Source organism: Vulpes lagopus, chromosome 11 (genome assembly GCF_018345385.1).
Source record: "Vulpes lagopus strain Blue_001 chromosome 11, ASM1834538v1, whole genome shotgun sequence".
Lineage (NCBI taxonomy): Eukaryota > Metazoa > Chordata > Mammalia > Carnivora > Canidae > Vulpes > Vulpes lagopus.
The window spans coordinates 86,605,471-86,631,747 of NC_054834.1; the positions used below are offsets into that span (position 1 = coordinate 86,605,471).

Here is a 26,277-nt window from a genome sequence, read left to right on the forward strand (position 1 = left end):
TTCACCCCTTTATCATTATATAATGCCTTTTGTCTTTTGTTATGGTCTTTGTCTTAAAGTCTATTTTGTCTGATTTAAGCGTTGCTAAATCATTAGCTATTTGATTTATGCTATTTTCATTAGCTATGGAATAAGTTTTTTCCATCTCTCCAGTTTTAGTCTGTGTGAGTCTCTAGATCTGAATTGGGCCTCCTCTTGGTAGCATCTAGATGGATCTTGTTTTTTATCCATTCAGCCAACCTATGTTTTTTAATTGGGGAATTTAGTTCATTTACATTTATTTATTTTTAAGATTTTATTTATTCATTCATGAGGCACACACACACACAGAGAGAGAGAGAGAGAGAGAGAGAGAGAGAGAGGCAGAGACACAGGCAGAGGGAGAAGCAAGCTTCATTCAGGGAGCCTGACGAGGGACTTGATCCTGGGTCTCCAGGATCACACACTGGGCTGAAGGTGGCGTGAAACCGCAGAGCCACCCGGGCTGCCCAGTTCATTTATATTTAAAGTAATTATTAATATATATGTACTTATTGCCATTACATTCATTGTTTTCTGTTTGTTTTTGTAATTATTCTGTTTCTTTTTTCTTCTCTTGCTCTTTTCCTTTGTGATTTGATAGCTTTCTTTAGTTTTATGTTTAGATTCCTTTCTCATTATTTTTTGTGTATCTAGTATAGGTTTTTGGTTTGTGGTCAGTGTGAGATTCATATATGATATCATATATTGTTATTATCAGATATCAGTCTATTTTAAGTTGATAGTCACTTGAGTTTGGCTGTACCCTATTTATGCTCCCCTAACCTGTTTTATCTTTTTGACATCATATTTTACATCTTTTTTTTGTGTATTCCTAATCTAACTATTGTAGATATAGTTGATTTTAACACTTTTGTTTTTTAACTTTCATACTAGCTTTATAAGTAGTTTTATATATTATTTTATTTTATATACTATTTTTGGTTACGGCCTTTACTCTTTAGCTTAAAGAAGTCCCTTTAACAGTGCTTTTAATGTCAGTTTAGTGGTGATAAATTCCCTTAGCTTTTGCTTGTCTGAGAAACTTTGTTTTTTTCAATTCTGAATTGTAGCCTTGACAGATAGAACATTCTTGGTTGGAAGTTTTCTTTTTGCATTTTGAATGTATCATGCCACATGCCACTATCTTCTGGCCTGTAAAGTTTCTGCTGAAAAATCAATAGATAGTCTTATGGAATTTCCCTTGAATATAACTTTTTCTCTTACTGTTTTAGGACTCTCTATCTTTAGCTTTTGACATTTTAATTATAATGCATCTTGGTGTGGATCATTTGAGGTTACTCTTATTGGGGACTCTTTGTGTTCCTGAACTTAGGTGTTTATTTCCTCTCCTAGGATAGGGAATTTTTTTAGTTATTGTCTGTTCAAATAAGTTTTTTTTTGTCCCCTTTTTCTCTCTTCTCTCCTGGGATTCCTATAATTTGAGTGTTAGTATGTTTGATGTCGTCTACAGGTCCCTTAAGCTATCATCATCTTTTAAAATTTCCTTTTTTTATTTTTTTTCTGTTTTGTTTCAATGGTTTCCACTATCCTGTCTTCTAGGTCACGGATCTATTTTTTTTTTTTTATTCTCTCTACTGTATTTTTTGGTTCAGATATTATATTGTTTAGCTCTGTGAGCTCAATTTGGTACTTTCTTATATTTTCTATCTCTTTGTTGAAGTTCCAGGTGTGTTCACTTATTCTTCTTCTGATTTTGGTGACTATCTTTATGGCCATTAATTCAAACTCTTTATTCAGTAAATTACTCATCTCTGTTTCATTAAGATTTTTTTTCTGGGGTTTTATCTTGTTGCTTTATGGAACATGTTCATTGGAACATGTTCCTCTGTTTCTTCATTTTGCTTGGTTTTCTGTGTTTGTTTCTGGTATTATGCGAAATAGTTATCTCTAGTGGTCTTGAAGAAGTGGCTCTCTATAGGAGTTGAACCTTATCATTTAACCTTACCCTAGTTCTTGGTTGACTCTTGAGCTGTCCGTTGGATTGTTTTAGAACTTTGTGGTTCAGAAATTCAATCCCCCTGGCCACCTGAGCCTGCCACTCAAGGGATATCCCTCATGTAGGCTGGGTGTGCACCTTGGCTCTGGTGGTGCTTCATGAGCAGCTGGGGGAGGGGGTGGGGGAGGTAGAGCCATTTACCTCTGCTGTTAGGTACTTAGAGTGAGGGTACAAAAATGGCACCTACCAGTGTTGGTGCCAGGAAGGTAGAGGGAGCCAATAACAGCAGCATCTGCCAGCATATCCCTGGAGAGAGTCCCAACAGACTTCTGCTTCTCTGGTAGCTTTAAGTTTAGCAAGTAAATCTCCTTCACCTATAATTTAGGTTCTTTTCAAAATGTTGTTTTTTGTGCTGTGTCCCAAGGAGTGTTGTTCTGCACGTAAGCCATTTAAGTAAGAGCAGAATCTTCATTCCCTACCGCCCTGTGTTTCCCCTGAACAAAATCTACTATTGGTTTTCAAAGCTGGACATTTTGGAGCTTGTGTCTCTCATGCAGGACCTGAAGGGTGGGGTATCTTGTTTGGGGTACAAACTTCTTTCCCTTAGGGAGAAATGATTTATATAACTAATATTTAAATATCAATGATGTTTTATATACATACATACATGTATATATATATATATAAATATATATGTGTGTGTGTGTGTGTACTTTTTTTTGCGCTCCCTCCTGATTGTTGGTTGCCCCTCTGGGGGTGGGGTTTTTGGTGAGAGCATGTCTCTGCCTCTTTTACCAGTCTTTTTTTTTTTTTACGTTAAAGATTATTTATTTATTTATTCATGAGAGACATGAGAGAGAGGCAAAGACATAGGCAGAGGGAGAAGCAGGCTCCATGCAGGAAGCCAAATGTGGAACTCGATCCTGGGATTCCAGGATCATGCCCTGAGCCAAAGGCAGATGCTCAACCGCTGAGCCACCCAGGTATCCCTCCTACCAGTTTTGATGTGGTCTTTTTATCCTTTGTTGTGGAGCAGGTGTTCAGCTACTACTCAGGTTCTTTTAGGGGCTATTTTTCCATATGTAGCTGTGTATTTGTTTTGTTCATGGGAGGAGATGAATTTGTATCTTCCTATACTATCATCTTGAATCACCTCCTCTGAGTTTTCTGCTATTGATAAATCCTACTTTGCCTCCATGTATAGTATTATAAAATAAATATTAATGCATTAAAACCACCACAAAATCCAAACCAGGGACCCAAACCTACTTGATGGAAATTGCTATACTGCTATACTTGATGGGAATTGCTAAATTGCTATACTAAAGGAATTCCTATACTGGGAAATATTTACTGAGGGTCTCAATATTCTAATCAGTCCATTAGGTGCTTTATGTCATTAGGCCTATAGCATATGACATAGATATCATCTCTATTTTATAAATAAGAACTCTAAAGTTATCCAATTTTATAAGATCACACAGCTAGAATGTGATACAGTGACCCAAGTCTGTTTCCCTAGTCCTTCCCCTATACACTGAAGTAAACATTGTTTGTAGGATACTCAATGTTTTTTTGTACTCAGTAGGACTGTGGAAGGTAATTCACTGTGATATGGTTGCTTTATATAAGGAGTTAATGCCTTGAAAAATTAAATAGAGTTAATATTTGATCATCTGAGAGCAGAATAATTATACTGAAGTTATTTTTAAAATACGAATTTAGTTTTTAGAGCATCTTCAGGTTCACTGAAAAATTGAGGGGAAGATACAGAGATTTCCTATAAACCTCTGACCCCACACATGCATAGCTTCCCTCATTATCAACATCCCCCACCAGAATGTTATATTTGTTACAACTGATGAACTTACACTGACACAGTATTATCATATAAAGTCTGTGGTTAACATTAGGATTCACTCTGAGTGTTATATATTCTATATGGGTTTGGACAAAAATATAAACACATGTATCCAATATTATGCTATCATGCAGAGTATTTTCACTGCCCTAAAAATCCTCTGTTTAATGTATTTCTCCCTTCCAAATCCCCTAGTTTTGTAAAAGGAGATACTTTTTTTTTTAAGATTTTATTTATTTATTCATGAGAGACACAGATAGAGAGAGAGAGGCAGAGACACAGACAGAGGAGAAGCAGGCTCCATGCAGGGAGCCCGATGTGGGACTCGATCCTGGGACTCGATCCTGGGACTCCAGGATCACGCCCTGGGCCGAAGACAGGTGCCAAACCGCTGAGCCACCCAGGGATCCCCAGGAGATACTTTTTTGATTTGTTAGTGTTCTTTAATGTTTTTTATTACATAAAACTCTTGCAAAAAAAATTAAAATGTATGCAATTACTGATACCTGTTTTTTACTTACAAAAATGGGAATTTTATATGGTTCAATATAATGCTAAGGCAAAACTTTAAAGTTTCTCTTTACCCCTAATCCATTCTTACATAATTTGGTGTATATCATTACAGTGTCCTTTCTCTGTATGTGTGTATGTGCCATAAAAAGAATCATACAATATAAATTCTTTGGCAACTTTGAGTGTTTCTTAAAAACAGAATTTACTATTTTTTAAAATAAAAAAGTCAAAAATTATTATTGAAGTATAAAAAGGTTGTCATTGAAGTATAATTGCCATACAGTGTTATGTTGCTTTCAGGTGTACAGTTTATTGATTCAGCAATTCTATACATTACTCATTGCTCACCCAGTAAGTGTAGTCACCATCTCTTCCCATACAAAATTATTATAATATTACTGGCTATATTCCCTACATTGTGCTTTTTATCTCCATGACTTGTTTACTTTATAAGTAGAAGTTTGTACCTCTTAATTTCCTTTATCTGTTTCATTCATCCCTCTACCTACCTCCCCTCTGGCAACCACCAGTTTATTGTTTATGTTTAAGAGTCCGTTTGTTCATTTCTTTTGTTTTTTAGATTTCACATGTAAGTAAAATCATATGGTATTTGTCTTCGTCAACTTATTTCACTTAGCATAATATCTTCTAGGTCCATCCATCTTATCACAAATGCCAAGCTCTCCTTCTTTTTTATTACTAATATTCCATTGTGTGTGTGTGTGTGTGTGTGTGTGTATGTGGGTGTGTATATACCACATCTTTATCCATTCATCTATCAACAGGGATTGGGTTGATTCCATATCTTGCCTATTGTAAATTATTCTGTAATAAGCATGAGGGAGCATTTACCTTTTTTTGAATCCATGTTTACATTCTGTTTGGGTAAATGCCCAGTAGTGGACTTCCTGGATCATATAATAATACTATTTTTAATTTTTTGAGGAACCTCCAAACTGTTTTCCACAGTGGTTGCACCAACTGACATTCCTACCAAGAGTGCACAGGGGTTCTCTTTTCTTCACATTCTCTCCAACACTCGTTATTTCTTGTCTTTTTTTGTACTAACCATTCTGACAGGTGTAAGGTAATATCTCATTGTGGTTTTGATTTGCATCCCTTGATGATGAGCGATGTTGAACATCTTTTCCTGTGTCTGTTGGCCACCTGTAGTCTTCTTTTAAAAAAATATCTATTCAGGTCTTCTGCCCATTTTTTAAAAATGTTTTATTTATTCATGAGAGAGAGAGGAGAGGCAGAGAGAGAGAGACAGAGACAGAGACAGAAGCAGGCTCCATGCAGGGAGCCTGATGTGGGACTCCATCCCCGGTCTCCAGGATCAGGCCCTGAGCTGAATGCAGCGCTAAACCACTGAGCCACCCAGGCTGCCCCCATTTTTAAATCAGGTTGTTTGTTTTTTTGGTGTGGAGTTATATGAGTTCTTTATGTATTTTAGATATTGGTCCCTTATCAGATATATGATTTGCAAATACCTTCTACCATTTGGGAGGTTGTCTTTTTATTTTGTTGATGATCTCCTTTGCTGTGCAGAAGGTTTTTAGGTTGACATAGTTCCATTTGTTTATTTTTGCTTTTGTTGTCATTGTTTCTGGAGTCAGATCCAGTGAGGTGGTGCTTTGGAGGGATACGTGCAGAACCAGAGGGGTTGGGTGGGGTGGACCCACATGAGAATGCTCAGGTGGGGCACACAGTGCTAGTAAGGTAGATGGAGAGTGTAGAGTTGGCTTCCACAAATGTTCTGCTGTCTAGGCTGCAAGAGGGGAAGAGAAATGGCACCTGCCAGCACTTCTGCTCCCAGAGAAATCTCCTATAGATCCCTGCCCCTCTGATAGGTTTTCTAGGATTAGTCAATAAATTTCCTTCACCTATACCCCAGGCACTTTTCAAACTGCTGTTTCTGTGCTGTGTCTTAAGCTGAATTATTTAGTATGCTCTCTCTTTAGGAGGGAGGACTCAAGTTTCCTATTGCCCTCATGTTCCCCCAGAGTTAAGCCTGCTAATTTAAAAGCTCCTGGGGTTAAGCCCTGCTGGTTTTCAAAGTAAGATGTTAAGGGGATTTGTCTTCCCAGTGTGGGTCCTCAGTGCCAGGAGTGCCTGGTGTGGGGTCTGAGCCTCTTGCCTTTCCGTGTTTGTGATGTCCCTCCTGTTTGATTAATACTGCCAGGGGTTTGGTTCCCAACCACATCTCTGCCTTTTCTTACCCTTTTGTATGCAGCCTTCTCTCTATGACTAGCTGTGTAAGGTCTGTCCTGCCAGTCTTCAGGTCATTTTCAGAGTTAGGTACATAAAGGTAGCTATTGCCCCATGTATCTGTGGAACGAGATAAGATTGGGATCCTCCTACTTCAACATCTACCCTCCTTCCTACCATGAGGTTTATTGAAGTGGTTTTTGTATTACCAAGAAACTTAAAATTCCTTTACTCATCTACTTATAAGCATTTCTGACACTACATATTGGTAAATATCAATCTGCTTAATCACAGCCTTCTGAAATCTCACCTTTATTCTTTGTTTTATGGTTATAAGAGATCTTTTTAATATAAATACGTTTGCAAGGAAGTTCTGAGGGACTGACTTTATATCAATGTAAGACTTGTTTACTCTCCAAACGCAGCCAACTAGATAGCTGCCTAAGCCTCCCTGCATCAGATTTTTACATTTTACAGATGGACTTTTGTTTACTTAAAGAGGAAACATGGAAATCATTTTCTGCTAGAAAAAGGGAGGGAAAACCATATTAAAATATAAGTATAAACCACTTTACAATTTTAAACATACTAATTATATTTATATTACCCCTGCTACTGTTTCCTCCCATCAATGTGAATAAATAAGAATATAAAGCACTTGTTCTCAATGCAACTATGTCCATTTAAAAAGTAAGTCTTCATGAAATTATTACATATTTAAAATTGAATAGTTTATAATAAAAATTTCCCAGGTTTTTTTGTGCAACAGTTTAACAAAAAGTGACAACTTTTTGAGATTTTTAGAGGAATTCATCCTACTTTAAAATGACACATATTATCTGGGGTATGCATATTTGGATTCAGTAGTTTGCTGCTTGCATACTATACTAATCTGCTGGGGTAATCTTTTCTTGGCTTCCCTCTTCAGATATGGTCCTTGACCAACAAGTGAGCTCAGGTCAACTCAATGAGGATGTACGCCACAGGGTCCATGAGGCACTGATGAAACAGCATCACCATCAGAATCAGAAAAAACTCACCAATAGAATTCCCATTGTTCGTTCCTTTGCTGATATTGGCAAGAAACAATCAGAACCAAATTCCATGGATAAAAATGGTAAATATTTCTTTATTGTACTCTTGATGTTAATATAGGTATCTGAAATTTCAAAGTGCTTCTTAATTCTTTAAAATATATTTTATTTAAAAATGATCTATTGAAATACAGATTGTTGTAGTAGAATTCTTTTTTATACATATGTAGTCTGATTATCAAGCATCAAATTGTAGAAATTTTAATAAAGAATTTGAATTTCCTGAAATACTCATGAAAGAATGCAAAGGAAACTTTTATCTAATAAGTTATATATTCAAATGCAGCAAATATCAACTGAGCATCAGTTGTATCCCAATCAAGGTCCTAGTCTTTGTCCCACAACTTGAGAGTGTAATGTAATGCTTTGAGTTACGGTTTTTTTAAGTTAAAATTAATAATGATCACCAATCATTGTTTGCAGAAAAAAAAAGATACTGATTTCATGTTGTTCATACTCAACAAATTCCATGAGAGATTAACTAGTGTATTGCTTGTGGCTTTACATTTAAGCCTGATTTCCAGTTCATAGGCTCATTGCTGTTTGCAGTGCTACATCTTCAATGTCCATGGAGCCACAGTATACTTACTATATTTGCACACCAACATAGATGACACCAATCACTTTGTTTTTTTTTTTTTTTAGCAATTATGACTTCCTCTTTATGACTTGCACTTCAGACTATTTTGTCCTTCTTTTGTATTTTGTCCTCTCCTTTCATGATTTTAACCTTCATCATTTACACTAAAGAAGTTGCTTAGGACTCTTTTGTTACATCATCTTTTCCATTAGTCTTGTGAAGGAAAATAAAGTTATGATGAGGATAATATGAATTTGTTAAACTTTTGTCAGCCATAAAAGTTCCCAGTTTTAAAAGATAAAAGTTAGTGAAAGTAATTTCAAATGCTGTTCTAGAAACACTCCAACTTGCACAAATGCACTAAAGCATATATTTTTCTGCATGGACTATTTTATGTCATTTTACTCCTACTTTCAAAAGCTTTAGTGATGCCTTAAATACAAATGCATGAAAATGATTTTTCTCCACATCTTTAAATGGGCTTTTTAAACCAATTTTCCTACTGTTGAATCAAATATATACATATAGGAGAAATGCTTTAATTAAATCAATGAAGATGATTAGATGTACTATTGTTTCAGAGCACAGAACCAGTTCTTAATGGCAAAGTGATTTTTGAAGTACTTGTTTGAATCTTTAAGTCATTATAGTTATATGGCGTCTGTAGTTGTGCATGCACACGTATCCCCTACTTTCTGAAACTTCGTGTTATGCCACTTTACTTTGTTTTTTGTTCTTTTTTTAAGGATTTTTTTTTATTTGAGAGAGAGAGCACGTGATGCACATGCACGCATGATGGGGGAGGGGCAGAGGTAGAGAGAGAGAATTTCTAGCAGACTGCTTTCTGAGCACGGAGCCCAATGCTGGGCTCGATTCCATGCCCTTGAGATCATGACCTGAACCAAAATCAAGTTGGTCACTTAACCTACTGAAGGCACCCAGGCACTCCATGCCACTTCACTTTTACAAAAGTCCTACATTAGTGCCTATTTTCATTAACCAAAAGAAATCTGAAGAGGATTTTGCTTTTATATATAAAAAAAAAACCTGTTATTGTACTAATGTAGGTCTTAAAAGTGAAGTGGCATTAAGACAAACTTTCTGAAAGTGGGGCATTCTCTTCACTTCATGCCGTTTTGGCTTATGAAGGGTTTCGTAGAAACACTCTACTTTTGCATAGTACTTTATTGTAGTAAGTTCAATAAAGTACTTTATAACATATACCAATTTGTATTTGTAGATTCCACTGAGGATTTTGAGAATTTGTAATTTGCTTTAAATCACATCATATATTAAAAATATATTCATATTCTAAATAACAATATACTTTATAAGTAAAAATGACAAAATGAAGCTCTTATATTCTGAGACTTAATCTAAATGTAGTACGTTTATTAGGCTTGTAATACTAGAACTTATTTGGGTATTATGATATTAAGAAACGAATTCAGATATTTACTAATTTTGACGTTAGGCCTATGTCTACATGATTCTGAAGACCTTATTGAAATATCTTATGAACTAACTCTCTATGAATGCAGCACATTTAAAAAATTCTGCCTTGATTTGATTATTTTTGATAGAAATCATACAATAAAATCTATGTCTATAAGTAGGATATGTGTTTATTTAAAAATGCAAGGATCTTGGATTGTGAACTAGCCATAATTTATATATCAAATTTCCCTGGGAATAATGTTTACTATGAAATAATTTTATTGCATTTTGTTCTTGGAAGGAAGAAGGTAGTAAACCTACTGGATGACTAATTTATTGTAATATTATATAGACCTAAACATACTATTTGATATTGCTTTAAACTTCTGGTAAACATAAGAAACAATGATAGAATTATAGCCTTGAATCACAAGTCTACATATAGATACCTAGAGATATAGCTTTCTAAAAGCCTACATTTTGCCTTATTGAGGCAAATGCTCAGTTTTTCTGAAAACTAGAATGTGAGGAGTTCTGAAGTGATTGTGTCACCATCTGTATAATCAGCCTTTATCTAAACACGTAGAGATCTTTTTGAGGCACACGTTAGGGTAATAAAAACTTGGAAACATTTCTAATAAGATTCATATACCCAATTAAGTATTGTTGTAGAGTATGCTGTCAGAAATGGCTTTCTAAGCCTAGGCTTATAACACCTCCTTGTGACTCTGTTTTGCTTCTTCATACACTGCATAATTACGCGTTGAGAATTCTGAAAATATGTATAGACTTCACCAATTTAGAAATAAATCTCCTATCCAGAAGTGAAAAAAAGTGTGAAAGACCTTTATTACTAAGGTTCTCAATCTACTTAGGAACTCTAAAAACTGACAAATTCTAGATAAACAAACAAATCGAAATTCATAGTCATAAATATAGATTTGACATTGTTTCAAAATATGCAATAGAGATCTATTTTTTTGTGTGTGCAGTACAGAGAGATGCAAAAGGATTTTAAGAAATCCAAAAGGGTGAAAATAATATGATTATTAAAAAAAATCTCTTCAGCAGACTATTTATGCAAAAAAGACTGACTTTTTTCTTTTAAGATTATAGAATAGGAATTATATGGAATGAAGATTTTCTAGAAACCTGAAAACAGAAAATGTTTGCTTTCACCAGCAAAGGGGTAGAAATAGCCCCCTCTTGTTTTTAATATACTTTCACTTTTGAGGCAAAACAATTGAAATTTCCTCAAGAGTGAACTGATATTTATATAAAGAAGTCTAAGAGAGTTGAATAGAATAAGATTTCTGATTCTTTAACTGACTTTTCCTTGAGCATATTATCTTGGTAGTAATCCCAAGGGCTAATTAAATTCAGATGTTTCAAACGGAGAGTCTCAAATGTGGATCTTCCCCATTTTATAGATTTGATTTGCAAGGTAGTGATTTCCTTGTTCCTCCTCTCAAGTCTGCACTATTTTGTTCATAACTTTTTTAGTGATTTGTGATAATTTGTTAGTCTCACCTCTAAATATGTTAGCTTTACTTTTTTGTACAATTTTTTTCTTGGTGTTTTGCACATTCTCTTAAGGGCTAAGTTGCAGGATGCTATATGGATTCACCGTGCATTTTAATGCCACCATGCTGTGTTTAACTTTCACTTTTCATTAAGCATCAAAACTGTGAGAATTAAATGTCTGATTCTGATGTTTCAATAAAAAGTGACAGTTACATTTGGCAAAACAACAGCAAAAAATAATAGAAAAATAATATCTCCTTTAACATTAAAACCCTGAAAATGATATGGGTAGAAAGTACTCAGAATAAATATATCAAGAATAATCAGTAATTCCTTGAAACTAGGACTTTCTAAACATAAAACTAAGACTTTTGAGTTAAATTATCTCAAAAGTAAATATATCAGTATTTGTATTTATCATTTTGGTCATGTATTTGATTATGTATTGAGACATTTGGATTACAAATCTATTAAGTATTCTCACCCTTCTGATAACATTTATATGTTTTAAAAATAATTTAAGACTTAGGTGTTTGATCAGGTGTAGTTTATTTTCATTCTACTGTGTTCCACTAATAATTCTATTTCTTTTCCTTCACAAATCTTTTCTCTCTCCTATTATAAGTTGCATCTTTTATTTAGGATCGCAGAAGGAGTTACAGAGCAGAAGGTTTCTAACTTAGTTTCAAAATCATAGGTTACTGGAGAACACTTAGTTTGAAAGGATGAGGTATGAGTTAATTCCGTAGGCCTGTGTAGATTCCAGCCCTTAAAATAATGTACACATGTTTACTGTGAATGATTTTTATTTGTGGCTTTTGGAAATCAGTTTTATTGCTTTATAATCACTTCTTTTACAAACACTGTACTTTTTATTTTCAGATGTATAATGTTTGCATATGTTGAGATATTTATATGCTTTCAAGTTTTTTAAATACTGTGGTCTCATAAGTAAGATAACAAAGAGTTTAAAAGTTATTCCTCATATTGTTCTACCTTTGAAGAGAAAAAACCTAGACTTATAATTCTTAGAATTACTTGAGAGAAAACATGTTAAAAGATTCGTGTAGATGACAGAAGTAAACATTGTTATTCAATAAAGGTATTTTTCCATTGTTCCAAAAAAAAAAAAAATCAAGGTGGCTTGTTAACAAAACTGACAGTTCTATTTAGAGGCTATATTGTGGCTACTGAGTTTTAGAAAATCAAGACTAGATATTAACAGCAAAAATAGACCTAATATGATGTGTTTAAATTTATTATTTCTTATATTACATTAATTATTTTCAGGCATACTAATTTTTCTCCAGGTTTAATTATGTGCATACTTTTTATGTTTTTGAAATATAGCTCACCTAATCAACATTTTCTAAATATTTAGCCTTTCTTTCTTCATGTTTTCTATTCCCATGAATAAATGTATTGTTACACATGTATGTAACTTTGTCATTCATCTTTATATTTCTTTATTTTGCTCTGTCTTGTGTCTGTCTCTAACAGGCTCATCTCATCTCTGTACCTCCCTCATCTCCTACCCTTTGGGTACTCTAAATGCGTTGAAGGTTTCTGAGGTAGTGTAAATCAGCTTGGTCTCAAGGTTAATAGTAATGTACCTTTATGTCTTCATCCCAGTTTCCTTCAATACACATGAGTTTCAGCGAATTAAGCAGTAGCAAATAATGCTATACTTACGTGATATATTATTCTCCTACTGATTTGAATTTGGCCAAATAGAAGTTAAAAAGCTGCTGTTTCACAATACTTATGTACATAATTTATTTAAAGAAGAAGAAAACTATAGGTAAGGGCTTAAATGAGTTAATATGATACTTTACAGATACTTTGAGAACATATTTTACAGTTGTTTTTCCATAATGAGGTGTTTTAATAATACTGACATTACTTAAAATTAAAAAAATTGTACTTTTGACATAATCTTACATCCCCACAACTTTATGAAGAGGGAAATGACTATGCCAGTCTCACAATGGACTTAATGAAAAATTTATGAAGTAACAGGTATAAAGCAGAGCTTTCACTTTCTAATTAGCAGTTACTTAAATTATTCTTAATTTTCTCCTATACTTGCCCCACATCTTTTATAATTTGCCTCAGAAAAATACGTGGTCTATAATAACTTTTTATCTGATGGATCCATGCTCCCTCATGGAAGTCCAGAGGAAAAATGAATTCATGACTCAAAGGAAAATTAATTCAAGTAGTTGCTAAATATGAATACTGCATAATATGCACTTTAATTAATAAGATATATGACAAATATTAGAATTTTGGATTTAAGATGGTGAACTAGTTGAGTTTAAAAGCCTGGAAAAATAGGGGCACCTGGCTGGATCAGTTGGTAAAGCAAGTGACTCTTGTCTTTGGAGTCATGAGCCCCAGGTTGGGTATAAAGCCCACTCTAAAAACACTCTGGAAACATAAACACATGTAGGATTATGTTAGATTTCTTAAGTGTTTAAATTTAAATAGTCAGGACCATTTCCCAGTTAATATCAATAGTGTCCACTTTTCAATTGTTTTACTCTAAATAAAATTAGACTACAGAGTTAATAACTCTCTCTCTTTGGATAGTAATCTTCATCCCTTAAAATTACTTAGATATTGTAATAACAGATGTGACTAAATATTGCAATGACATTTATTTATAGGATATATTAATACAGATATTGATCAGTGGGTAGAATGAAGGTAATATAAAGAAATAGGCAAAAATATGCATGTTCAAAAGCATTGTGGCATCATGATTAGAAAGAGTATCATAAAAGTTAGCATTTATAAAACTTCCACACATGTGAGTGCCAAGTCTTAACCTTATACCACTTTGTCCTGGAGAGAAAAATATCCTAACAAATTCTTTGTTATTCTCTTAGAAAACATACTCTCACTTTTGTTTGAAGGTAAAATCCTGTACCTGAAAATTGTCAATCTGTGAATTACTTTTGTCTTAAACAGAGAGAAAATAAGGGATACCATTTCAAAATCTATATTTACTGCTTCTTTTTATGTAATAATATTTAAGTTAATAAAAGTCGCTTTGAAATCCAAGCCCATTCCCTTCTTCTGAAAGGCAGTAACATTTGGAATAAAGTATGAAAAGATCAGTGTCTACAAAGACATAGTCATAAATTTTTTTGATTTATGGAACTTTTGGTCATCCAACAGACTATACTTTGTGATTTTAGTGTTTTAGATAGATAGATAAATAGATGATAGATAGATAGATAGATAGATAGATAGATAGATAGATATAGATCTAGGTGTATGACAAATACACTTTTAAGCCCGTTAAAGACTTCTGTTTTTTAAAAATAACCCAAACCAAAATTGTCATTTAATTTTTAAATAATAATATCTATGTATTTTTCTCCATCCTGCCAAGTTTTCAGATACTGCCTAGAAGATAGTCACATTTAATGTCTATTGTTTCATTTTAACAAATTAATGTACATACTAAGAAATAAAATTTGGAGTTCTCTAAACTTTGCAGGACAGTTAATGTGATTAAATATATTTATTAATAATATTTACTACTACTATTTAACCATTACCTCTGAAATGTAAAACATATCAAATTTGTGGTTTATATTTCTATAGCATAGGTTGGTAATTTATAGGCCTTTTTCCTGTATTAGCAGACATCCCATGCATATCTCTAGAATTAAAACTTGCAAAAAATTATCCTATGTCTTCTGCTAGTTAAGTATTCTCTGCTAGATCCTTATTCATGTTGCTTAAAGTATTCATAGAGATATATTTCAAGTCTCTTTCTGATTATCACCTCTATGAGGTAATACTTTGTAAAATTTTTATCGTCTTAGAGCAAGAACAGAATAGAACAATACATCTCAACGCTAATATTTGTAAGAGGAAATACAAGTGCCATGTTTTAAAGATATCACATGAGTTGAAAGTAATTTATAAAATATTCTGCTTTTAAAGTATATATATGAAAACACAGGGTATCCAATTTTTTCAGATTTTAAGTTACGGCATATTTTCTATCCAATTTAATCTCTTCAAAGTGGGTAATTTTACATTGGATGACTCTCTTTCTGTATGTATTTACTGATCGAATTAAATAATTGTCCCTTCATGTAGTTTTATCATATGAAATAAATTATTGTAAGAAAGCCAATATATATTTATTTAATTTTTCCATGCCTTGAATTTCACCATCCAGTTTTATGGAACATTCAGTAAATATATTTATTTAATTTTTCCATGCCTTGAATTTCACCATCCAATTTTATGGAACATTCAGTAAATTTAGGTTTAAATATATCTAATGTTCTAATTCATGAAAATATGGAGAAATGATGTGAAACTGGTGATTGAAGACATCTGTTAGTAGCACAAATGCATTATGTAAAAGGTTTTTTAGAATTACAGTTATTATTTTGAGAATGATAAATGAAATGGCTGCTAATGAACAGTTCACAGTCATAGCCGCACATGGCGGTTAGAAATGGGAGAATGAAAATAATTGATGCAGCTTACGTCTGTCATTTCTCTGAAGTTCGTGTATCTCTTGGAATATGATATAATCAGAATTTGTGCACATAGTTGGAAGTAAATTTGCTTTAAAAACTCATTTTAAAAATCTTCACCCAATGTATTATTTTACTTTGTGTAACGAAAACAGAGAAATATTTAAGTTTTGGAAGAATCTTAAGTCCATTACTCTCAATAATTTTAAAACATAACAAAATTGTACTTATTAATAAATGACCCCTGCCTGAGAGCCTTAATCATTCCAAAAGCAAAGTTATAGTAATATTTGGAAGTAAATTATTAGTATTTTAAGTCATACTTGGTAATTTCTAGGTAACAAAGAATAAGTGTGACTTCAGGAGAAAATTTAAAGAAAAGGTTCTATTTGTATATTCACTAATAGTTTAGAGAAGTTTGAACAAGTACAGTAAGTGGAGAAGATGAGACTAACGGTGAACTTTGAATAAAATTGAGATTCAGGTAGGTACAGAGAAGAGGCAAGCAGGGAGAGGAGAGAATGTTCCTGTCTAAGGCTGAGGAGAATAAGAGCAGTAATTTGGAGTCACTGAGTTATGGTCATAAATATGGCCAAGGGTTCAAAGCTAGGTTGTCATTAGTCATTTTGCAGTAAAAGTAACAAGTGAGGATGGGGAGAGGTTAGAGAAGAGAGATGCAAGTGAAAGTAAGCAGAGCTTGTTAAATTTTTTTTTTTCATTTAATTGCTGAATATGGACAGATTTCAGATAAGCTGTGATTGAAAAGATGTTTCATATTTTGTGAAGAATGGAATTTAATTACTCATTGTCACATCCCTACCTTTGCTGTCCATTTAACTAATATAATTTTCCCTGTAAGAGGAGAAAGACTACAAAGTAATTAACTTGCTGGTGAGTGTTAATGGAAAACAATACTATTCAAGTTTATTGGTCTTTTCTCATGCAGGGCAATATCAGTATTCTTACCTAATGGAATAGTGACAAGGATAAAATTATATTCACAGGGTCTGTACTGTGTAAGGGAAGGTATTTCTAACTGCACCTCTCATAGTAACTCTCTTTAAAAGTTACTGTCAAAGCATTTTTTCTCATTGTCTGTTTCCTTCAGACACAATAGGAAGTTATAAGTATGCTGTGTATTCAGAATATATCTGAATAAATATTCAGATAAATATTTGCCTTTTAAAAAATTTACATTTTAAATTCTTCTGGTTGAGCCTAAATCATAGATGTCTATCTTGTCATACACATGTATGTCATATATGTGTCAGTGGTTTTGGATGAAATTTAGAAATCAATGATGTTTCAAAACCATGATTAGATTTAAATATTTTGTAGATGATCTTCTTCATAGAGAATATCTATTTAGTTAGCAGAGTTTTAATCTGAGAATTGGCTTCTTTTTCTTGACTGAATTCTCCCATTTCTACCTGTAACTGACAAATAAGAGAATTTGTATTGATATGGATCTATTTATATTGACCCTTCATGCTTACCTCATAAACTCATTAAGAAACCTATGTTAGCCTAGATTAATTCATTATTTCACTCAATCTGTCTAGAATTATATAAGTAATTGTTTGTATTCTGTAATAACAATTTCTTTTAGCAGGTCAGGTTGTTTCTCCTCAGTCTGCTCCAGCCTGTGTTGAAAATAAAAATGATGTGAGCAGAGAAAACAGCACTGTTGACTTTAGCAAGGTAAGCCTTTCTCTCTCTCATTTAAGTAAGCCGCTGAATTATTACTAGAAATTATTACCCATTTTAAGAGGTGTTGACACAACTTTTTGCATGCACTTTTTTTTGTTGCTTCTTAGCCAAAGCTTGATACTGTTATACATGATGTTAGCATTTAAGTTCACATGTAGCATTTTGCTTATTCACAAAACCAAATGTGTAAGTTTTATGTATAGTCCTGAGGTTTCAGCCACTTGAGATAATGAATCTCTTTGAGAAAAAAAGAAAAATTCTCACAGAGAACTTAACAGAAGTTTATTGCTTAAAACTATTGCTGGTTATTTTTTTCAAAGTCATTTTTCTTCTATTTGTGGAAAAACAAACCATATAATAGAAAACTTCATTGTCATGATTGAGAAAGGCATTGTCATATTAGTAGGGAAACATTGGAACATAAATAAGACTGAACAGAGTTTTGAATAAAAACATAATAACAACGGACTCTATTGAGGGATACATCTAAACAGAGACAATTCAAATGGAATCCTTTACTTGAACTTATTCTAAGAAAATAGAATACATGTGATTTTGGTTAGCAAATTCCTTGTGTTGTATATGTGCTATCTATCGTAGGCTACGGCACTACTAACACAGGAAAGAGGAGGTTCCATGTTGACAAAAAATAGAGTGTCAACAATTCTCTTGAATCTGAGTGGCTGAAACAGTAGGAGCCCAGAGTGTTTTTTTTTCCCCCTTAAAGCACTTAGCACTGGTGATGACTGTTAACAGTGGGAGGAGGTGGGATGGAGAGCAGAGTCGAGTTGCCTGCCTCGAGCTTCTGAAGGTTAATTAATGGCCATCAGCAACCTGTCGCTGTTTCAGAATGCCTCTTCCGGTGCCTAAGTGGTCTAGGTCTAGTCATGTGCATGTTCTTCCTCTGGTGCCTGGTGGAGTCTCCGTGGGAGCACGGTGTACCAGCTTAAGTCTGTTAATTATGCGTGCAGGGACTGGGAGGCCAACAAAAGGGGCATACTAGTCCCTGTGGGATGAAACAAAGGCATGAAAAAGGACCTCCACACCAGCAAGACAGAGAGGTGAGGGCACACTTGGGCTATGTTTCTACAGTGGTTCAAAGCTCATTTCACCATATGGTGGCATGTGATTCAAATATTAAGCCAGTTCAAATGTATGATTCCATTTGCCGCTCCAAAAAACATATCCTTTTAAAGCATTACATTTTCATTCATCTGCAAGTTGGAATAAAATTGTCACAAACTGCCATACATTTAATTTCTGAAATTCTTCATTTGAGATGATATCTTAAAAGCAATGACATAAAAAGTTGCTTACTTACTTATGCATACACTAACAGTATAACAAGGGCATATTTAATGTTCTCAAAAACAATGATAATAAATCACATTCTTTGAAATAAACTACCTTTTAATTTTTTAAAGGACATAACCCCTTGACACTGAATTTTATATCTCCATATGATTTTCCTTTTAGTTCTCTGACCTATCTTTGCAGCCTTCACAAACGCTTTATCGCATCTGAAAGAAGATGAATAGTGTCAATTGGAGAGAGTAGTCTTATCTTCAGGTCCCCCAAAACAATTAGAATGACAGAAGAGAGAAAAACATATATTCTTTCTTTTAATCTTTGTCTTCTCTGTTACATTTCCAGTCACTGGTCTATTTCATCTTTTAACAGGCAAGTGAAATTTCTACAGCTCTCTACTCAGTGCCAACCATCTATATTTCCCCGTTTCTTGTCCATATCACAGCACATTGGAAAGAACCTAGCTTTTGAGAAAGAACATTGGATCTTGAATCCTAACTCTAGCATTTCTAAGCTACTTGATCTTGGAAAAGTCCTCTAAACTTCAGCTTTCTCATTTATAAAATAAGAACAATAATACCTATTTATAATTTTGTTGTATGTAAAGATTACATGAGGTAATGGAGAGAGAGAGCTGGACAGAGTGCTGAGCAATATAGGAGACATTCAATAAAAGATGGCTGTTACTATTGTCATCGTCATTGTTTTTAATATTAGTGGAAATAATAGTATCAAAAATAAATACTAGACCAGAATTTAATAGTTTTGTTCTCCTCTGGATGTCTAGTGCTTTGAATGGCACTTGGGATGTATTTGTTGAATGAACCCTATGAGATTTAATATAATTTAAGTCTTTAGTTCTGGAATTTTTTTTCCCAAGTAATACTTATTACCTTATAACCTGGAAGGGCAGAGTAATAGGGTTTGGAAAGAACAAATGTGATCCATTATTACAGAAACAAATTTTAGTGCCAGCTTTGACAGGTACAGAAGTTAAGGTTTTTTTAGCCCTAATGAATTCAGCTTGGTAGTGAATTTGTCAAAGCTCAGCTAATCTCCAGGTTACTTTAGCTATGTAAATATTTAAGCTTTAATATGTAGATTCCAAACCCCAGTAGAATTTTGAGAGGTTAAAGGGAAAAAGAAAGTCTATTCATTTCATGTGACTTAATACTGTATCTTAGGTACATTCAGTCTACGTATTTTTAACCCTTCCAACGGATGTTTATCAAATGTATTAATTTAAGGAATGTTTTAAAATATAATCTGAGTTGTCAGGTTTTTGCTTCCTACAATGCTTTTAAAAAGCAGATATGTCAAAAACACTCTATATCCTTTTGTTTTTTAAACTGACTGTAGAAGATGGCTATTTTAATATTTCCCAGATGTTAGTGGTATTTCTTTTATTTCAAATGACCCAAAGAACACTTCTCATTATTTTCTATGTAGAAGGAACTTTCTTCTGCATCTATCTTTAGTATGTGAAACATACTACAATGAGTGGATTTTTAAAACCTTGAACTATAGGAAACCTTAGCAATCTTCTCATTTAGAAAGTGAGAAAGCTGAATCCCAGAGAGAGTAAGAGAGCTGCTCAAGATCACTGGCTGGTTAGTGTCACAACCCATTTTTCCCCAGAGAATCCCTATTAATTTTCTTGTACTTTCTATAATGGGCTTAAGACTTAAACTTTCTCCTTGAAGTCCCATCACTGTTTCCTTCACATCCCAGCATGTGACTTGTGCAGACACTTCTTGTTCCACCATGATCTTCTATCTAACCTTGTTCCCTAGAGAAATATTTGTTTCTCATCCGCAGCTTAAGTACCAAATGCCCAGAATAAAGCTTCTTTCCCTTCTTAGCATAAAGGTCTAAGGAGCCCCGAAGCATGAGTGTGAATTCATATTCATAAGAGTATACCTTGATTTCTTCAAGGTCCTATGTTCACTCCAACTGTTTGAATCCATTTGAGGTTTGTCTTAGAGATATAATTCAGCCTAGTTTTTCAGAGCAGTTTTAGGTATTTGTAATTTTATAAAAGGTTAAATTGTGATTTTTAAATATGATCTTTTGTTATATTAAAAAGTAGTTAGATTGTCAAGGTTCTTTTGAATAATTTAATAGCACAAATACAAAAACATAGGGCTAGTGCAAGAATAATATAGTATGTAATTGTATAATATAATAATATAATTAATGTATTATATAATCCATTACCCCCAAATAAATGACTACCCCAATAAAATAATGTAATGACTATAATGGCTACTCCAGATATATATTGTTAACTATAAATTATTACATTTTAATCAAAAGACAAATTTGCTAGACCTGAAATTACAGTTTTTCTAAGTAACAATAATCAATGATATATTAGGTATTAGGTAATGCAAAAAATTCAAATGCTAGGATCATATATTTCCTTTTGTAAAATTAGGCTATTTCAGCACACTGTGTATTCCCTAATTTAATTAAATTGCATCCTAAGGCATTTATTTGTATGATTGCCATCAGCCTGAGGCACAGACTTCAATAGTTATGGCTGTGGCATTTGTCAAGCAATAAATGAGTTTATAGAAAGTTTTTGGGTGGAATTTAAATTTCTCAGTAAAGTTATGACAGGTATTGCCAATGTAATTCATATTTATCAATTAAAGATTTTCTTAAAAAGTGTTTTCTCATTTTAAAATTAGTTCCAGTGTATTAGCATTGTATTATTGTTATTTCCATTGGGAGAAAAAACAGTTGTTTACTCTCTTAGGCTCTAAAAGACTTAAGAAGATATATTATACTTTTCTCACAGGTCTGGTAGTATATAGGTAATCTTTTATTCCCTTCTTGAAAATTTATGCATTATTGTAAAATTGTAAAGCATTACTAATTTAAAGCATTTTCAATGTGTGTATTTCTTCTAGCTACAAAAATAAAAATGAAAGTATGATAATAATTCCCATGAAATTTAACCTTCTATTATTAAGGTAAATAAATATTTTGTATCTATAAATTAAAAAGTTAGATTCCATAAAAGGAAAATAATTATCATGTAATATCCCAATGTATATGTTTTATGAGTTTACAAATTTATATTTGGAAGAAAATTTGTGAATAAAAACTTTAGAATTTATATTTGTTGTAATTTCTTATAGGCAATTTTGCTTTGTTAAATCATTATTTTCCTTAAAACAGAACATTGGTTCTATTTCATGTTTTTAGTGGAGTACTGCAGTTTATTTTTATGTTTAATCCTTATGATAAAATGTGTACTTTCTATAATAGGATTTATGTTTTATGGCACCCTTATCTTACAGAAAAATTAAATAGTTTTAAACCCTCTAAATAGCTATGGTGAGGTCTCGATTTCAGAAAGCAACATATTTAATGTAGTCACTATAGTATGACTATGTACTTCCTAAAGTACTCATCCTAAAAGTTTTATTTTTTTTCATTCTAAACTTCTTGGAAAAAAACCTTTTCAAATCATTAAGTTTGCAAAAGAAAAAAACCTTAGCCTCACCTATGTTTACCAGCGCTCTTTTCTCTCTCTTCGCCATTCCAACTTTGATCTCTGGCCCCTGTTTCATTAACATGAGAGCATAAAACCAATTACTATAGCAGATAAACTCTTATTCGCCCTACAAACAGATAACCATAAAAGCAACTCAGAGGAATTAGAAACAAGAAATAGGTCTTGAGAAATTGACTTTAAAATCACTGCTTGGTTTTCACTGAGGCCCTGTGCATATAAATTGGTATTTACTCTTAAGAATGTTTTACAGTCACTTTCCAGAATTTGCCTTTTTAGCATTTCTTCTTGTTAATCATCACTTTTGTTTTATGTGCATTCATCTCAGTCACAAACATCTCATATCAGAAATTCAACTATGGCTCTTCTGCAACTTCAAATGTTAAAGTTAATACCTTTATTGTTTTCTTTGCTATATCTAAATTCTAATTTCTGATGAGAAATTAAATTGAAGATTGATCAGGCCAAGTATAAAATCTGAAGGATATAGAAAAACTGGAAAAAAGATGGAGATTAAAGTCATAATTTATACTGTAAAGAGAAACATGGTTATGTTTCTTTTGAAATAGGCATATTTTGAGTATTAATTAATTAAAATATATTGTAGCACAAAATTAAGATAATGTAGTATAGAATATCTAAATCTATTGGCAAGTACTAATTAAATTTTGACTAAGGTATATTCTTTAACTTGAGCACATGTTTTTCTCCCTGAAAATTTCAAGATTGCTGACGCTGAAGAAGCTTCTTTTAAAAACATTAGTGAAACTAGAGTATTCAGCTTATAACATAGAAAAAGAAAAAAGTTATTATTTTTAAAGGGCAACTGAGATGTTTAACTATTTTAAAATATTATTTACATTATATTTACATAAGTTATATATATTTGACCTATATTTATTGACAGATTACCATGTGTGAAGCACTGTGCTAGGATATGAGTTAGCAAATTTTGATTTATCTTATTTTACCTTGTGATACTCTCAGGTTGATCTGCATTTTATGAAAAAGATTCCTCCAGGTGCTGAGGCTTCAAATATCTTAGTTGGGGAGTTGGAGTTCTTGGATCGAACTGTAGTTGCGTTTGTCAGGTTGTCTCCAGCTGTCTTGCTTCAAGGACTGGCTGAAGTTCCGATTCCAACCAGGTAAAAAATATCAGTGCATCTTTTGAATTTTTTTTAAACCAAAACAAACAAACACAAAAACAAAAAACTAAACAAAAAAAACCCTAAGAGCTAAAACCAAAATAAACAAGAAATAAATATAATTTCCTCTGAAAGTTTTTTCTAGAAACTAATGTGTAATACACAAAATTGTTTCTTCTTGTTTGTGGAAGAGGAGAAAAAGTACTTTAAAAATTATTCTGTCCTTTCCTCCCTTCTCTCAAACTCCAGTGTTTTCTTTCAGGCATGTTCTTCATCTCTGAAAATCTTGTTCTATATCACCATGTACATCCTGTCTTATAATGTTGGCAAAAGGGATAAAGTGTTAGGCTTTCCTCAAAGACTACATTAGATGTGGGCTAAAGAGAGGATCATATGAGTGTGGTCAGACTCAAAAAGGTGAAAGCTTAGCTTATGCTTGAATGGGTAGGCCCTCCAGGTACATGTGAGTGCCATCATTAGGAGATGTCTATCTAATGTACTGTGTATTTCCATGTCAGGCATGGTACGCTTCCCATACAGAGTCTAAAAAATCATTGGTAGGAGCATCATGGTACTGTGGTTGAATTCAAATCAAAAGTACAAATTTACTTTGATGACCTAAACTTATTTTTCATTTAACTATACATAAAAACTAACAACTTAGGGATAATACAAACTGAATTATGTTATTTGTCATGTATCTCTTTTATAGATAAAATATATGTCCATGGGCAAAATTGTGAAGAAAAAGAAGAATATCGACTTCAGCATGTTAGGTTCCTAGCAATTCATCCAGAGGACCTTGCTTTCTTCCCTTTTCCCTCCATCAGATGGAATTTCTATATACAGACAGCCTTTACTCCATGAGTATTCCTGTAGCAAAAGATATTTAGGGAGGGCTCCATTTCCCCCATGATTTGATGCTCTTTGAGACACTATAACTGTTTCAGATGCTATTGGTAACCGTCCTCTTCCAAACACTGAATACCTCAGGCAATGTAAAATGATGAAAAGTTCAGGTGCTTTTGTACTGGGTTTGTAAAATATGTTCCCTCTGTGGACCTTTGGCCTTAACTAAAAACACAGCAGCTTATATCATTCTATGCTTTGATTATGGATAAGATATTCCAAAAATATGGAACAGTTTAGCCAGGAGAGGCCTCATTTCTTAAGAGCTCAGCTGACTAAAGTAAGATTTGGTGTGTTCAAGTACCTATTTCTGGGGGTGCATGGGTGGCTCATTCACTTAAGCGACCAACTTTTGATTTCTGCTCAGGTCATGATTTCAGGGTTATGAGACTGAGCTCTGCGTTGTCAGGTTGGGGGTGTGGAGACTGCTTAAGATTTTCTCCCTCCCTCTGCCAGCGTCCCCCTCTTCCCACCACCATCAAAAAAAGTTCCTATCACTGAATCTGTGACAGGAACAGATTTGAGGCAGGAACCTGGTTACCACTCAGGTTATAGAAAGAAGTGTCTGTTCTGTTCATCCTGTTGGAGGGTTACTGAGACTTCTGATACCTGCTAACTTTTATTAAAAAGAAGGATGATGACATAAGCACATTAAAGTGACATCTGAAAAAAAAAGTGACATCTGACTGATTAGACTGCATTTTTCTATGTACAACTTGTAACCTACTCGAGTTTTGGGGATTTTGGACTTTGGATTTAAGATGTCAAACTTACTAATTGTAGAGGTATTGTTTTAGTAGCCTAAATTTCATTTTCAGTCTTCCAACCAGTGCATTCCCTTTCCACCATTTAGGAAGGTGTCTGATGAAATTGTGCATCGATGATGGCTCTTTATGACAAAGATAGTTCCTGTATTTCAGAGAAAAGAAAAGAAAGATTCCCAGGAGTAGAGAAAAGCCTTAATGGGGTTATATACCCTCACTTTGAAAACTGTCAAGGTTTAGGTGACCTCATTTCATACTGACATAGCAAAATATGTGTAGAGAACAATGGAGGAGAAATTAGGGGCACAGGAGAGCCACTGTATAAGGAGAGATTAAAAAGACTAGACTATTTAGTTTGGAAAGGTGAAAAATGGAAGAAGATTAGTTAGACAAATAGAATAAAGAAAGTTGTTCGAGGTTCCTAATTATTCTCTCTTAGAAGGACAAAGGGCACACCATGAATATAATAGCAACACATAGTAAAAATGTCAGAAAATAATTTTTAAGACTTTATAAATAGCCCATGGAGTAGAAACCTGAAAAATGGCAAGATGTACATAGGTTACAAAATTTCTTGAAAGTATTATAGTTGATAAAGCACCTGCCACCACATTAAGCTATTGCTGCCTTAAAATTATAGTGGACATTTCTGTATAGTAGAAATTGACTTGGATTCAGGGATAGCTGATGCAAAAAATTAATGTCAGACTCTCTAAAACTGTGTAATATATGCTTTATGTAAAAACATGCACAATCTCTAAAGTTTGTAACTAAATGAGGGGTAGGATTATAGATCTGTTCCTTACTTTTTATAAAGCTATTAGTCTTCACGTTTAAGAGCATAAACCCATTTAACAAATTAATACCATGGAATTATATTACAGAATATATGGCATTTTAGAATTTTCACAATTTCACTGAAGCATTGACCTTTTCAGAAACAGGAAAATTACTGGTCCTTCAAAGCTAGAGCATGTGCTGATTTCTCAAAGTTTCCAGTTGTGATGATGACTGTTAGACTTTCAGTCTAATTTAGATGGAATACCACAATGCAGCCAGTATTTTTATTCCTCCATCATCAGTATTAATAGATCATTAACTCCCTATTTTTTCTTCCTAAATGATCTTTGATTCCTGACAATAATTTTTTATTTAATATGTTTTACATATACCTACTGGTCTTTGACCATATGTTCTTTCTTTGTTTATAGT

The 26,277-nt window shown here is 33.3% G+C and overlaps 1 protein-coding gene across 6 annotated transcripts in view; it reads left to right on the top strand.

Moving 5' to 3' along the window:
• Nucleotides 1-26,277, top strand: part of SLC4A10 (solute carrier family 4 member 10) — a 295,705-nt gene that overhangs the window by 163,984 nt on the left and 105,444 nt on the right. For 3 of the 6 annotated variants that reach the window (XM_041723547.1, XM_041723549.1, XM_041723546.1), the window contains exons 6-9: nucleotides 7,492-7,680; nucleotides 17,316-17,407; nucleotides 18,388-18,477; nucleotides 23,235-23,392. In XM_041723547.1, coding sequence (XP_041579481.1) covers nucleotides 7,492-7,680; nucleotides 17,316-17,407; nucleotides 18,388-18,477; nucleotides 23,235-23,392 — 529 coding nt within the window. The remainder of the gene's footprint in view (nucleotides 1-7,491; nucleotides 7,681-17,315; nucleotides 17,408-18,387; nucleotides 18,478-23,234; nucleotides 23,393-26,277) is intronic. The other 3 variants (XM_041723548.1, XM_041723550.1, XM_041723551.1) reach the window with 3 other exon arrangements.